Source organism: Parus major, chromosome 13 (genome assembly GCF_001522545.3).
Source record: "Parus major isolate Abel chromosome 13, Parus_major1.1, whole genome shotgun sequence".
Classification (NCBI taxonomy): domain Eukaryota; kingdom Metazoa; phylum Chordata; class Aves; order Passeriformes; family Paridae; genus Parus; species Parus major.
The window spans coordinates 14,653,954-14,667,854 of NC_031782.1; the positions used below are offsets into that span (position 1 = coordinate 14,653,954).

Consider the following 13,901-nt stretch of genomic DNA (forward strand, 5'->3'; position numbering starts at 1 on the left):
ATTGGTAGGCGGACAGCAACGGCGGGCGCTGATTGGCCGAGGTGCCGCAGTCCCGCCCCCGCGCTGTTGTCCGCAGGGAAGATGGCGGCGGCCGCTGTGAAGAGCATCGGGGGCGGGCTGGGCCAAGGGCTGAGGGAGCTCCGCATCCACCTGTGCCAGCGCTCCGCCGGCAGCCGCGGCGTCAGGTCAGCGCGGGGATGGGCCGGGACGGGGCCGGGGGTGCTCCTCCAGGGGACCGAGACACCCCCGGGCTGACCAACAGGCACCGCCGCTCCTCCTTCCCTCCGCAGGGAATTTATCGAGAAGCACTATGTGACCCTGAAGAAGGCAAATCCCAACTTCCCCATCCTGATCCGCGAGTGCTCCGGTATCCAGCCCAAGCTCTGGGCTCGCTACGGTGAGTAGGGGGTGCCCGCCGGAAAACACCATGGAATTATCATGGAATGGTTGGGGGTGGAAGGGACTTTAGGGACCCTGAGTGTTTATGGGAAGGATTAGAAAATGCTCAGCAGGGGCTTTCCAGCCTCTGATGCGATCTTACACCCCCACTACCTTCAACTACACAAAATTGGGGTTGTTTTTCCTTTATTTTCACTGCCTTCTCAGTGAAACAAGGCAGCACAAAAGCCCCTCTGGGGGCTGGAATCCTGGAAGGGATTTGTTTTCCTCAGTGGTCATTTGGGCTGGAAAAGATTAATTGAGAAGCTTTTGAAATGGTGCAGTGAGTCTGAAGGAACAGTTTTCAGTCTGCTTTCCTGAGGGGAGCACCTTGCTGGGATGAGGCTGACAGCCACAGGGTTGCTCCTGGATGTGTCTCTGGCCAGCCAGAGCTAGAGAAAGGAGACTGGGAAAGGTAGTGAGCTGCTTTGAGTTCTTCCCAAGGGAAAGGAGGAGAATAGGAAGGTGAAAATGATAACCTGGGTACACGGAGGGACAGTGGGACATGGTGAGTGGGGAGGGGTGGAGATGGGAGGCTGTGACATCAGTGCCCTTGCACCAGGAAAGGTGCAACCTGCTCCCTCTCACCCTGTCTGTTTTCTCACAGAGTTTGGGAAGGAGAAGAGCATCCCACTGAACAACCTAACTGTGGATGAAGTGGGCAAAGCCCTGCAGAGCCTTGTGAAAAGCCACGCGTAACGACAGACGGGAAATACACACGTGCTGGAGACTTGACTGATAATCTTTAATGTCAAAGGTGTATCTTTAATTTATCAATTCATAAATACAGTGTGTTTACCTTGAGCTTGGTGGTGGCTGAGAGCCCAAGGAATGGCTGATGCAGCCATCACCCCTGCCTGGCACAGGACAGTCTGCCTGGGCTGCAGCTCAGCTCTGCCCCTGCTCCAGGCTCTGGGGGCACCTCCCCTGTGCGGCCAGCACTGGGCACATCAGAGCCCTGAGCAGCCCTTGGGAAGCTGCCACGACTTGAACAGACAGTTTATTCCCCCTGGGAATGCAGAGAAGGAGCAAGGCCTAGGAGAAGGCAGCCAGTGTGGCCTGACAGGCACTGGGGGCTCCTGACCTGACCACATCCAGCAGTGCCTGTGCCCGCTCCTGCAGCTCTGGGGTGCTCTGGTGCTGCTCCAGGGCCTGGTGCCCACCTTGCCTGGTGAAATCAGCAGCAGCCTGTGTGAGAGGAGAGGGTGAGAGCTGGCTGGGTGCTACACTTGATCATCTCTGCCCAAGCCACCACATCCCAGGGAATGGGGCTGAGGGAATTCCCCAGAGCCCTCCCACACACTGCATTCCTGATCCAGGTAAATCCAACCATGCTGGTGGTTGGTTGGGAAGGACTTTAAAGCCCATCTCATTCCCACCCCCTGCCACAGACAGGGACACCTTCCACCAGGTGCTTCAAGCCTCATCCTGCCTGGCCTTGAACATCCAGGGATGGGGCAGCCACAGCTCCTCTGGGCACCCTCCCTGTGCCAGGGCCTCCCCACCCTCACAGAGGAGAATTCACTCCTGTGATCTGCAGCAAGTGAAACAACCTCAGCAGGATCAGAAGAAAACATGGGGTAGAAACAGCCTGCCCAAACCAGTCCTTGCCAGTAAGAAAGGAACTCTGCAGACACAGGAAGGGCTTCCACCCTCTGCATCAGTGTCCCTTTGGATGGGGGCCTGGGTGCTGTGGGGTACAAGGGAGTGGGGCAGTGGTGTTCAAATTACAGTACCATCCCCTTCCACAATAACAATAACCCCCACAATAATCATTCCCCATCCCCTTTCCAATGCTGTGCCCTGAGCCCTCACCTCTGGGCAGTGCAGGAACAGGAGGTGCAGTAGCTCCAGGCACTGCCCCACGGCCTCGGGGTCAGGCAGGGTGAGGAGGGGCAGGAGCTGGGGCAGGAGGGGCTGCTGGAGCAGCCGCTGGCACTGGAACAATCCCTTCTCTGCCATGTTGCACAGCACGGTCAGCACCTGTGGGAGGGAGAGGGAGCGAGCAGGGAGTGCTCCATGGGCAGGTTCCTGACAGGCTTGGGAGGCTCCCAACCACTCCCCAAGCCATGGAATTGTGGAATGGTTTGGATTAGAAGGGACCTTAAAGCTCATCCAGTCCAATCCCTGCCATGGCCAGGGACACCTTCCACCCTCCCAGGCTGCTCCAAGCCCTGTCCCTTCTCTGGGCAACCTGTGCCAGAGCCTCACCACCCTAACAGGGAAGACTTCTTCCCAATATCCCATCTAACCCTGCCCTCTGGCAGTGTGAAACCATTCCCTGTTGTCTTGTCACTCATCCCCTTGCCCAATATCCCTCTCCACCTTTTTTTCTAGTCCTGCCAGGTGCTTGCCCACAGCCAAGTGCCCAGCAAACCACTGGATTTGGAATGTTTCCTGCACACCTACCCAAGGCACTGTTCATCCCTGTGCCAGGCAGACCCAGCCTTGCCACCCACAGCCCTGGCAGCATCCCCAGTCTCCTAAAGCTTTGGGGTCTTTCAAAGGAAAGTGGCAGGAGCCTTCCCAGGCCTGCTCCAGGGCCCCAAGTTAACATCTCCCTTGGGACACTCTTGTGCTGGGACAAGGCTCTGCCAAGGCTAAATACAGCTGGAGTGGCTTTGGGGGAGGTAGCTGGTGACTGCCACCACATGGGACCTTCTGCCCAGCTGTCACTGCTGCCCCATCCACCCTCCAACTCCAGCACTGTCAGTGTGGGATTCATGTTGTGAATCCAGTGGTCCCCACCATTCCCAATGCGTGGGGCAGGGTTTACCAGCACAGTGGCCATCTGGGAACACGTCAGGAGCTGCAGCAGGGCCGGGAGCAGCTCCAGGGAGAGCAGAGCGGAGCAGAGGAAGGGATCATCCGCTGGGATGGGCAGAGAAGGAAGATGTGAATAAAAGCAGGGCAGGTCCCAGCAGTGTCCAGCTGTGCCACCAGCGCTGTGGGACACTCACCTGTGAGGTTATTGAGCAGCCACAGGCACTCCTGGACGAGGAAGGGGTGCTGCTGCAGGAAGCACTGCAGGATGAGGAAGAGGGCGATGAGCAGGCGCCCGTCCTGGCCCTGCCCCTGGCAGCCTGTCTGTGCCAGCAGGTTACTGAGACTCCGCAGCACGGGGCACACGAGCTGTGACAGAGGGACACACCAATCCCTTCAGCAGTGTCCCCACAGCAATCCTGAGAACAGCCAGCACCCTGCCCACCTCTCACCAGCTCCAGGCCCTCGGGAACATCCTGGGGGATTTGGGAAGCCAGGTCGAGCAGGAGCGAGGTGAGGGCAGGCACGGCCCCCAGCGCCAGCAGCACCTCGTTGTCTTTGTGCCTGCAAAGAGAGGGACAGTGCTGTGGCCTTGGAGCTTGGGGAGGGGAAACTGCCACATCCCCTCACCAAACAACAGGGCCTGGAAATTCAGAGTGCTCTCCTGAACCACCACAGGGCTTATTTCATATTGGAACAGTGGCTTCTTTCACACTGGAATAGCAGATTTTTTTTCTGAGCTTAGAAGAAAATCTAAAAGCCCCTGAAAAACAGATTCACTGGAGTTATCTGTGTGGGTCTGGAAATGACAGCCCTGACCCTTGAGCATCTACACATTCCTTGGCTCCAGTAGCAGGCAGGGATTGCTGGCACGGCCCAGATGGGTGGCCCTGGGCCAACCCCACAAGGGTGAGGGATGCCTTGGGAAGTGTGGGGGACAACTCCAGGCATGGGAAATGAATTTGGGGGCATTTTAGAGGATTAGAAACAGCCTCCTCAGGTTTATCACCCATTACCACCCTGTAAAGGAGCTCAGTGACCCCACACACTGCACATGTGCTCAGACAGGAGAGCTGGGATATCCAGGACAGTTGGGGAATTGCTTTCCCAAGGGAAAAGGGGAAGCAAACCAGATCCCCTTGTAGGACCATGAGCCTTCATGACTCTATTTGGCTGCCCCCAGGGAACTCAAAACGAGGAGAAAAATGCATTTACCTACAAATGATGTAGTGGAGACACCATGCAAACTCCACAGCCGCTCCCATGGCAGCCTTGAGGCCAGAGCAAACCAGTCGGAGCATGTGCTGGGGGAGAACCGAGTCCAGGACCAGGCTGGGGGCAGAGGGCACAGTTAATGGAGGCAAAAGCAGGACACAAACAGGGAGACACAAACCCTGGCCACTGAACAGGGAGCTGCTGTACCCCATACTGGGGGCCACAGGGTCCAAACACACACCTGGGAGGGACTCTGAGCCAAGGGCTGTGGCCTCGGGCTCTCCCTGTCCATGGCAGGGCCTGGGGACATTCAGGACACTTTGACTAGGGTCACATTGTTGGCACTGGGAGCTGTCAAGTCGATCTTTTCCTTTGCAAGAGGAACACAGCCAGAATTCCCTGTGAGCCTTCCCTGCTCCATGCTGGCCTTTACTGAAATACCAGAGCTGTCTGCTCAGATGAGGCTGAGGGAAAGGAGCCAAGCCCTGCTCCCTGACCTGCATCAAAACTTCCACAGTTCTGGTAGGATTCTGTCCTGAACTATTAATGTCACTGGGATGGGGAAGGTGTCATGTCCCCAGCACACAAATACCACTCGAGGCCCCGGGGCCCATCCCGGTGCAGGGTTCAGAGGCTCAGACTCACGGGATGATCTCCATGGGCGCTTCCTTGGCTTGGAGGAGCTGTGAGAGGACATAGCCCACACCTTCCAGCACTGCCTCGTGTGGGGACTGCAATCCAAGAGAACAGAGCTGATCCCTCCTCACACAGCCAGGGCCCCAGGGTGCCAACCAAACCTGGCTGAGCGGCACAGCCTCACTGTGCCTGGAGAACAGGGGGCACAGAGGGGCCAGGAGGGACACAGGAACCTCCAGAGCTGAGCTGTCCCCCTCCCCACATTCACTGGGCTTAGCCCAAATGCAGCGAAATTCCTGGTTTGAATTTGGACCTGCAAACCCCAGCCCTGCTGGGCCCAGGGCAGGCAGAGGGGACAGGTTCCCTGTGCTGCAGTCTGTACCAGGCAGCCGCTGCATGGGGGAGATTGAGCTGGGAAGAGCACAAAGCAGTGAGCTGAGCCCTGAAATGAGCACAGGGAGCCCACAAGTGACCCTCACTTGTGGGAACAGCTGCCTGCAGAGCTCCCCCACAGCTGGAAGGAAAGCTGGGGACTCAGGGCTGTCAGAAAAGTCTCTCTAGGGCACAGCAGAAATGTGGCTGAGCTGTTTCACCCACCTGGATGCAGGATGCCAGCACTGGAATTATGCCCTGAGGCAGCAGTTGCTTCCTCACAGCCTGACTTTCTACCACGAGGTTCCCCAGTGTGTACAAGCACAGCTCCTGCAACAACACAGCAGAGCAGGAGGTGACCCCGAGAGCAGCCAGCAAAGCCTCAGGTCCCACACACTGCCCTGAGCAGGGCAGGAGCTGGCCTTGGAGGGGGAAACACAGCTGGATGCTGCTGGACTCCCCAGGCACCCCATTCCCAGCTCAGTCAGCTTCAGTTCATTCTTCTTCTATCTGACTGGAGTTGGGATCTCATCACTCCCACTTCGGACGTTTTTCTGGCTTCTGATTTTCAGGATGACATTTCCCTGTGCCCCTTCTGGTTCTCCTGGAGCCTGCCTGTGTGCTGCATCCAAATGGGATCAGCACCTGGGGTCACTGCCCACCTTGCTCCTTAGCTCTGAGCCTGTTTCCAGATGGAGCAGCTGGGAAACACGTGTGCATCCCAGAGCTACTCCAGCTGTGCTCCTTTCCCACACCAAGTTGTACAGCATGGAACCACGGGCACTCTACTATCTACTCTTCTCCTTCCTTCCTTTCTTTCTTCTCCTTATATATTTTCTTAAGTGATATCTTTGTACTTTTATATTATTTTATTTCTATAGTTAACAACCAAAGTGGCTACATACCTCCTTTGCATTGCAACCAAACTGCTCTAAAATAAACCTACCATATATATATATATATATTTTTTTTTTTATATATATATATATATATATTTATATATATATAGATACACATCTATGTACATAAACATGGGTCATTCTGTGTGGTTCCACTCTAATCCATCCCAAGGGATCTGTGAGTAATGAGAACTCAGTTACCCCACTGTCAGGGCAGGTCAAAACACCTGGGCACTGGGGACAGTCCTGCTCTTAGGGCAAGGCTGTGATGCCAGAAGATTTTGGTTTCCAGAGGGCCCCGTCCCACCAGCACTCCCACATGAGCTGTGTGTGACCACAAGAAGTCAATACCAAGCACACCAGAGGATTCCCAGGTGCCACAGCCCCAGCAAACGTGGATGTGGACAGGGATCTCACCGTGAGCTCCAGGCTGTGTCCCGACAGGTAGGTGAGCAGGTAGGAGGTGACAGGCAGACACGCCTCAGCCACCGTGGGGACACTGGAGTGGGACAGCTCGTGCAGACAGCGGGCAGCCTCCAGCTGCAGCTCAGCCAGGCTGCTGGTGAAGAGCCCGGTGAGCGTCCGGATGCTGCCGTCCAGCCTGGGGGATCCAAAGGCTGCTGTCAGCTCCCACCCAGGGCCACACACCAGCTCACCCACCCACAGGGACACAGGGTCCCTCGGGACCTGCCCCAGGACAGCCACAGCAGGCCTGGGCTGACCTGACAAACTTCTGCTGAGTCTCCTCGTTCTGCAGAGCCCAGCGGAGGCGGCCGAGCGATCGCTGCCTGTCCTCTGAACCCCTCTGCACGCCCCTGAGCAGCTCCAGAACCTGGCCAGGAAATTAAAACATGCACTTTAAGCACTTAACAACTTAACAGCACTGCCAGCATTAAGATTTTGCCCTGTTAATCCTTGAGGCAAAGGAACCCAGAGCATAAAGATGGGCACAAGGAGCCTTGACTGTGTCTGGCAGTGAATCAGAACCATTCCTAAACCCACCCTCCTTTATATGCCGAGTCTGGGGAAGAACCCTGAGACCCCCTTTGCCGTGAAGAATGTCAGGTCTTTCACCTCATCCTCCGAGAGTGGGTCTGGCACGACGTCTGCTCCATCCTGTCCACCCTCCTCGGCCGCGCTGTCCTCCCGCAGGAGCCGCTTGCTGACCAGCTGCTCCTGCCGCCGCGCCCTCCGGAGAGCTGCCACCAGACCGGGACATGTCACCCCCTGCCCGGGACAGGACACTTCTCCACCCCCCCAAGAGCCTCATTCCTCCCTCAACCCAGGGAGGAACTGCCCATTCCTCCTTGTGTGAGCCTGCAAGGGCTGCAGGGGCAGGGAGTGCACTCGGAGGGTTGGGCACACAGTGGGAAGCCACTGCTGGGATACTGAGCAGGAACACGGGACACAGGCCCGAGGAGCAGCTGGAGGGACCTGAGGCTGGATCCCACATAGGATCATAAAATCATTAAAGTTGGAAAAGACCTGCAAGATCATCAACTCCAGCCTTCAGCTGAACACCACCATGGCCACTAAGGCAAGCCCCAAGTGCCCCATTTAATTGATTTTGGAAAACACCTCCAGGAACGCTGACTCCACCTCTGCCCTGGGCAGCCTGTTCCAATGCCTGACCACCCTTCTGATGAAGAAATTTTCCTTAACATCCAACCTGAGCCTCCCCTGGCCCAGCCTGAGGCCGTTCCCTCTCCTCCTGTCCCTGTTCCTTGGCGGCCCGGCCGGCCCCCCGGGTTTTCCCTTCTTGCCGGGGCTTGTGCAGAGCCAGAAGGGCCTCCTGAGCCTCCTTTGCTCCAGGCTAAGACATAAGCGAGACCTTGGAAAACCCAAACAGTGGGGGGGGAAGGGGCTGTCGAAGAAACGGGGAATTCATGGCAGAAACCCTCGGGTTAAAACGTGAAGCTGTAAAACGCTTCCCGAGCGGGCAGCAGCGCCCAACACCCCAAGATGTGCGCTCGGGGATGGGAGCGGCCAGGGCTGAGCTGGGGGGTCCCTCCCAGGCACGGGGGACCCCGCAGTCCCCCGGCTGTGCCCGCTGTCCCCGGCTGAGCTGGGGGGTCCCTCCCAGGCACGGGGGACCCCGCAGCCCCCCGGCTGTGCCCGCTGTCCCCGGCCGGACCTGCCTCTCGCTCCCGCCGCCGCTCCCGCAGCTCCTCCGCGCTGTGCCCGCCGCGCCGGGCCCGCCGCCGGCCCCACATGGCCGAGACAGGAGAAACACCCAGAGCCCAGGATGAGGAGGAAAAGGCCGGTCCTGGGCCGGTCCTGGGGCGGTCCCGGGGCGGTCCCGGGGCGGGGAAAACACGATCCCGGCCCCCCTTCGCGCCCAGCCCGCTCCGAGCCCGGGCGGCCGTGCCCCGCAGGGATCGCGGTGATTGTGCCGAGGACAAAAAAAATCCCCAAAGATTCAGCAGAAATGTGAATCAAGGCGGCTCGGTGCCCCAGGACCTCCCTCCGTGGTGATGGGGACCGAGGGGCAGAGGAGTTCGTGCTTCCCCAGGGAGGGGTTTGGGGAATTTGCAGCTGGAGGGCAGAAATTAAAGATCCCAGCCCTGGGCAGAGCTGCCGGGCTCGACAGAAGGGGCCGGGAGGAGAGCTCAGAGGGCAGCTGTGACTTTTCCATCATGCACTCACCAGCGGTTTCCTGGAATTGCAGACCCATTTGGATGGGAAGAGACCTTAAAGCTCCTCCAGTTCCAAAACATCCACCATGGGCAGGGACTATCCCAGGTTGCTCCAAGCCCTGTCCAACCTGGCCTTGAACACTTCCAGGGATGGGGCCCAGCTTCACTGGGCAACCTGTGCCAGGGCCTCCCTACCCTCACAGGGAGGAATTTCTTCCCAATATCCCATCTAACCCTGCCCTCTGGTAGTGGGAAGCCATTCCCTCTTGTCCTGTCACTTCAGGTCCTTGTCCAAAGTCTCTCTTCTGGATTCCCTTTAGGTGCTGGAAGGGCTCTGAGGTCTCCCCTGAGCCTTCCCCAGGCTGAGGAGCCCCATCTCCCAGCCTGTCTGCACAGCAGAGGGGCTCCAGCCTTGGAGCATTTCTGTGGTCTCCTCTGGGTTTGCTCCAGCAGCTCCATGTCCTTCTTGTGCCGGGGAATTTCACGTAACCTGAGGATGCAGAAGAGGAATCATGGAATTGCTGAGCACCTCTGCAGATGAGTCCCAGGGAGCAGGGACCCCACCCCAGCTCGTGTAGTGCCCCATTAACAATAGCAATGTCCAGTCTGAATCCAGCACAGGCAGAGAAACCTCTGGGAAAGAAAAAAAATCCTGAGAGATCACAGAATTGCGGAACCATTTCGGTTGGAAAAGTTCTCCAAGACCATCAAGTCCAGCCTTTGCTCACCACCTTGTCAGCCAGACCAGAGCTCTCAGTTCCACATCCAGCTGTTTGTGGGACACTTGTGGCTCCTGCCGGTGAAGGAGTGCCGTGTGCAGCCTCGGGAATTGTGCCATCCCCATCCTGCATGGAACACAGGCACAGTCTGGGTGCCAGGTATGGCAGTCCTGAACCCTTCTGCATTGCCTGCAGGCTGCTCAGCACCCGCTGAGCCTTGAGCAAGCGCAGCAACACCAGAGCACCTGGAAGGGCTGATGCCGAAAGCGCCGTGGGGCAACCTCGCCCGCATTCTGTTCCTCCACCCTTCCCAGGAAAGCGAGCAGCGCTGGCACTCCGGCCACAACCTTTCCCAGCCCGCAGCCACAGGGAAGTGAAGCACAAGTGCCTTGGTGGCTCTGTCATGCTCAGGAAGTCACGCCTCGGGAGCGAGGGCTGTGCCCGAGAGCCGGGCTCGAGGAGCCTGCCCAGCCCGGCTGGGGACCCGAGCCGGGCAGCAGCAGCTGGAACACATCTGGAGCGCCGAGGGCTCAGCATCGGCTGCCGGACGGAGCTGAGCGCCCGGAGACTTTGGCAGCTCCGGCCGGGATTTGGCGGCTGCTGGAGGAAGCAGGGGACGTTTGGGTGTGAGCTGGCTGGTGAGTCACTAAACAAAGGCACCCGCTCCTGCTGCCCGCCGCCAGCCGCGCTCGGGGCAGGTGCCGGGCGAGAACAGCTCCTCGGGAGGGTCCCGCAGCCCCCAGGAACAGGTAGGGAGAGCTCCGTGCTCAGGGGACTCGGGGATGTGGCCAAGGAAAGATGAGGCTGATCAGGGCTGGGGCAGCGAGAGAACTGCTCAGAGCAGGAGGCTGGACTGGGACCCCCAAAGACGCCCTTTGAGCTGAGTCAGCACATATTTGGGAGCCTTTAATCTGTGTTTGCCGCTTCTTTTGCAATCTGGTGATCAGAGACTAGATTCTGTCAGCTGCCCAGCTTCTGGTGTGACAGGGATGTGTTCACACCTTCAGGGGTCGTTTTCTGCCACCCCTTTGGGGGCTGGTGATGAATCAAATCGCTGGGCGAGGAAGGAGAAAACATGAAGCCCTCTGTTGCAATTTCCTGCCCCAGATTACAGAGGAACAAACAGAGCTGGGGCTCTCTCCCTGGTCAGACTGATACATCTGGCTTCTCTGTCTGTAACGCCGCATTTGTAGTTTCTCCAGGCCGTTTAGGAGTGGGATCCCGCAGTAAGGCATCCCGGGCAGGACAGTGCAGAGCCTCCGGAGGCTCCCTGCTGAGGGCAGGGTGGCTCAGCTGCAGCTCCGGGGTGTTTGGCTGCTGGCCCGAGCGCTGCCCGAGTCCTGCAGGAGGGATGAGGGCAGTGCCCTGACCCCGAGGGGTGGCTCTGCAGGGCTGAACCTGCCCAGGGCACCCCTCCAGTGGTGGTCAGAGTGGTGCCCTCAGCTGCCATTCACTGTTTCTCCTGCAGTTTTTAGGTCATTCACCATGAGGGTGGCTGTGCTCCTGCTCCTGGGGCTGGGGCTGCTGGCAGCAGAAGGCAGAAGGAACAGGTGTTTCTTCAACCGCACTAAGGAGCACTGTGTGTGCTACAACCTGACCGAGGAAACCATCGGCAGCATCATCCAGTGCCTCCCCGCAAACGTGGTGGAGTTTCAGGGTGGAGATGTGGAGAAATACATAGCCTTCCCAATCAGGGACCTGACCCCCTCCATCATTGAGACTCTGGACTCCCTCGTTATCAAGAAAATAATTATTGGAAATGTCCTGGTGCCTGAGATACTCCTCGCCCGTGTGCTGAGGTTCTTCTCCTACACTCATGTGCAGGAGCTGGCCTTTGAGAGCTGCGTTTTCCAGGGCACAGGTGACTGGAGTGACATGGATGGCCAGAGCTTGCCCATAGTGTCCCTGAGCTTCCACAACGTGACATCTGCCCCTCTGACGGGCCGTGAGCCGGCCTTCTCCAGCCTGAGCAGGTGGCTGGAGACCCTGCAGGAGCTGGCTGTCACCGGCTCCCGTGTCACCAGCCTGCCCTGTGCCATCGGGAGGCTGTTCAGAGCTCTGCTCTCCCTGAACCTGGCACAGAACAGCCTCAGCGATGGGAGCCTGGCCCTCGCCTTTTGCCAGGGAGCTTTTCCTCAGCTCCAGGAGCTGAGTCTGCACCACAACAACCTGAGCTCCTACAGCAGCGTGTGTGAGGGCGTGGGGCTGCTGCTGGAGCTCCGGCACCTGGATCTCAGCCACAACAAGCTCGTGGCAGACCCATCCTCCTCCTGCCAGTGGCCAGCATCCCTGCGGGGTTTTAACCTGTCCAACGCTGGCTTGGCTGAGGTGCCGACACCGCTGCCTCCCCGCCTCGAGGTGTTGGACATGAGCCACAACCAGCTCCGTGCTGTAGACACCTCCCTCAGCTCCCTGAAGAAGCTCTTCCTGAATCAAAACCTGCTGCAGGCCGTCCCCTCCATCAAGAATTACCCCATGCTGGACACCCTTCACCTGGACAACAACTCCATTTGGGAGCTGCCGAGGGAGGAGGTGAAGCTCCTGGGGAGCCTGCAGGACGTGGCTGTGGCTGACAACCCCTTCAGCTGCTCCTGCTCTGGGGCCAGGGGGCTGCAGGCGCTGGCGGCCACGGGGCACCTGGGGCAGGGCTGGCCCGGGGACTACAGGTGCCAGTCCCCAGCTGAGTACCAGGGCTGGCAGGTGGCCCAGGTGCCGGTGTCGGTGCTGCGCTGTCACCTCGGTGCCGTGGTGGCCCCGCTCTGCGTCATCCTCGCCCTGCTCGGTGTGGCTGGGGCCGTCTGTCTGGCCAGGACCAGGTCCTGCCGCAGAGCCTGAGGGGCCCTGGGACCCTTCCCACCCTTCCCACCCCCAGGGGCTCCGTGGGAAGGCTCTCAGCTCCCCGTTCTGCTGAGGGGCTCTTGGTGTCCCCACGCTGGTGGAGCAGGGCTGTCTGCAGGGTTATCCCAGTGCCCCAAGTTTTGGGGCACCCCTCACTTTGAGCCCTGTGCTGTGCTCTGACCCAGAGCCTCACCCTCCCATGGGGGATTTTCCTGTGGCCAGCTCCAGCTCCCCAAGCCCCAACACTGCCCCAGCTGCCCTGGACAAGAGGAGTTCAGCTCCATCACATTCCCATTGGTAGTGCTCAGGTGCCCCAGGCCTTGCTGGGTTCTCCCAGAGCCCCCCCAGACCTCTTAGCCCCAGCCTTGGAGCCTCCATGGCCCCTGTGCTGATCCTCCCTCTCCTCACCTGGGCCAGCATGTCAGCTTTGGCAGGATGCTGCTTGGCTGCTCTTCAGCCTAAGAGAAAAACTGAAAAACCACAAAAGACAGGAAAATTACTAAATTAAACACCCCTGCATGCAAATGCTAATGAGCTGGAGCAGCTCCTTATACCTGGACCTGAGGCACTGGGGGATGAGTCCAAGTGGGACCTTGAGGAGGTTCAACCAGAAACTTTTTAAGTGATAAGAGGAAAACTGATTTTTTCTGGATTCTGGGTTATTCAGAGAATATCTCATAGTAAAGAGAAAATGGATTATGGAATGCTGAAGGAGAGCCCTGGGATGCAGGACTGGGGAATATTCAAAGGAAGGGGGTGGGTAGGGAAAGGACAAGTGTGGGAAAGTGGGGATGGGAGAGAATCATAGAACCACAGGGTAGTTTCAGCTGAAAGGTACGTTAAAACTCATTTCATTCCACACCCTGCCATGGAGAGGGACACCTTCCACTATCCCAGCTTTCTCCAAGCAGCCTGGCCTTGGACACTTCCAGGGATGGAGCAGCCACAGCTTCTCTGGGCAGCCTATTCTGGGGCCTCACCACCCTCCCAGGGCAGAATTTCTTCCCAATATCCCAGCTAACCCTGCCCCTGGCAGTGGGAAGCCATTCCCCTGTGTCCCTGTGAAGAGAAGGGGCTGGTGGCAGGCAGGCAGCGCTCACCTGGCCAAGCCCTGCTCTTCTTGCCCAGGGCCTGTCCTGCCTCTGCATTAAAGTTGGTGTCTGGGTGTTCCCTGTGTCCGTCCTTCTGTCTGTTTGGGCAAACACAGCCGGGCTGGGGGAAAGCAGCGAGTGGGGAGGACCCCTGGGGCTGGAGGGAGGCTGAACGGGGCGAGGATTGGGATGGACTCGGGGTCTGCTGCACATCCAGGCTGTGTCCCTGTCCTGGAGGGGCTGTGGGGCTGTGTCCCTGTCCTGGAGGGGCTGTGGGGCTGTGTCCCTGTCCTG

The 13,901-nt window shown here is 58.5% G+C and overlaps 3 protein-coding genes across 6 annotated transcripts; 2 read left to right on the plus strand and 1 right to left on the minus strand.

The window, feature by feature from the left end:
- Positions 1 to 49: 49 nt before the first annotated feature.
- NDUFA2 (NADH:ubiquinone oxidoreductase subunit A2) lies at positions 50 to 1,242 on the plus strand. Its single transcript, XM_015641603.3, has 3 exons — positions 50 to 185; positions 291 to 397; positions 1,046 to 1,242. The coding sequence occupies exons 1-3, from the start codon at positions 82 to 84 to the stop codon at positions 1,135 to 1,137; spliced, it is 303 nt and encodes a 100-aa protein (XP_015497089.1). The 5' UTR covers positions 50 to 81; the 3' UTR covers positions 1,138 to 1,242.
- TMCO6 (transmembrane and coiled-coil domains 6) lies at positions 1,165 to 8,571 on the minus strand. 3 transcript variants are annotated; one of them, XM_015641554.3, is made up of 12 exons: positions 8,458 to 8,571; positions 7,398 to 7,522; positions 7,046 to 7,155; positions 6,741 to 6,924; positions 5,650 to 5,754; positions 5,062 to 5,147; positions 4,417 to 4,533; positions 3,654 to 3,765; positions 3,399 to 3,570; positions 3,215 to 3,309; positions 2,254 to 2,421; positions 1,165 to 1,626 (listed from the first exon to the last, which is right to left on the minus strand). In XM_015641554.3, exons 1-12 carry the CDS (start codon positions 8,534 to 8,536, stop codon positions 1,474 to 1,476), a joined length of 1,506 nt encoding a protein of 501 aa, XP_015497040.1. In that variant the 5' UTR covers positions 8,537 to 8,571; the 3' UTR covers positions 1,165 to 1,473. The 3 variants fall into 3 exon arrangements, with proteins under 3 accessions (XP_015497040.1, XP_015497039.1, XP_015497038.1); XM_015641553.1 differs by lacking the exons at positions 1,165 to 1,626; positions 2,254 to 2,421 and having other exon boundaries at positions 2,634 to 3,309; positions 3,399 to 3,462; XM_015641552.1 differs by lacking the exons at positions 1,165 to 1,626; positions 2,254 to 2,421 and having other exon boundaries at positions 2,634 to 3,309.
- Positions 8,572 to 9,854: 1,283 nt separating this feature from the next.
- Positions 9,855 to 13,467, plus strand: CD14 (CD14 molecule). Of its 2 annotated transcripts, none has more exons than XM_015641548.3 (2): positions 9,855 to 10,427; positions 11,147 to 13,467. In XM_015641548.3, exons 1-2 carry the CDS (start codon positions 10,082 to 10,084, stop codon positions 12,511 to 12,513), a joined length of 1,713 nt encoding a protein of 570 aa, XP_015497034.1. In that variant the 5' UTR covers positions 9,855 to 10,081; the 3' UTR covers positions 12,514 to 13,467. The 2 variants fall into 2 exon arrangements, with proteins under 2 accessions (XP_015497034.1, XP_015497035.1); XM_015641549.3 differs by having other exon boundaries at positions 9,855 to 10,316.
- The last annotated feature ends 434 nt before the right edge of the window (positions 13,468 to 13,901 follow it).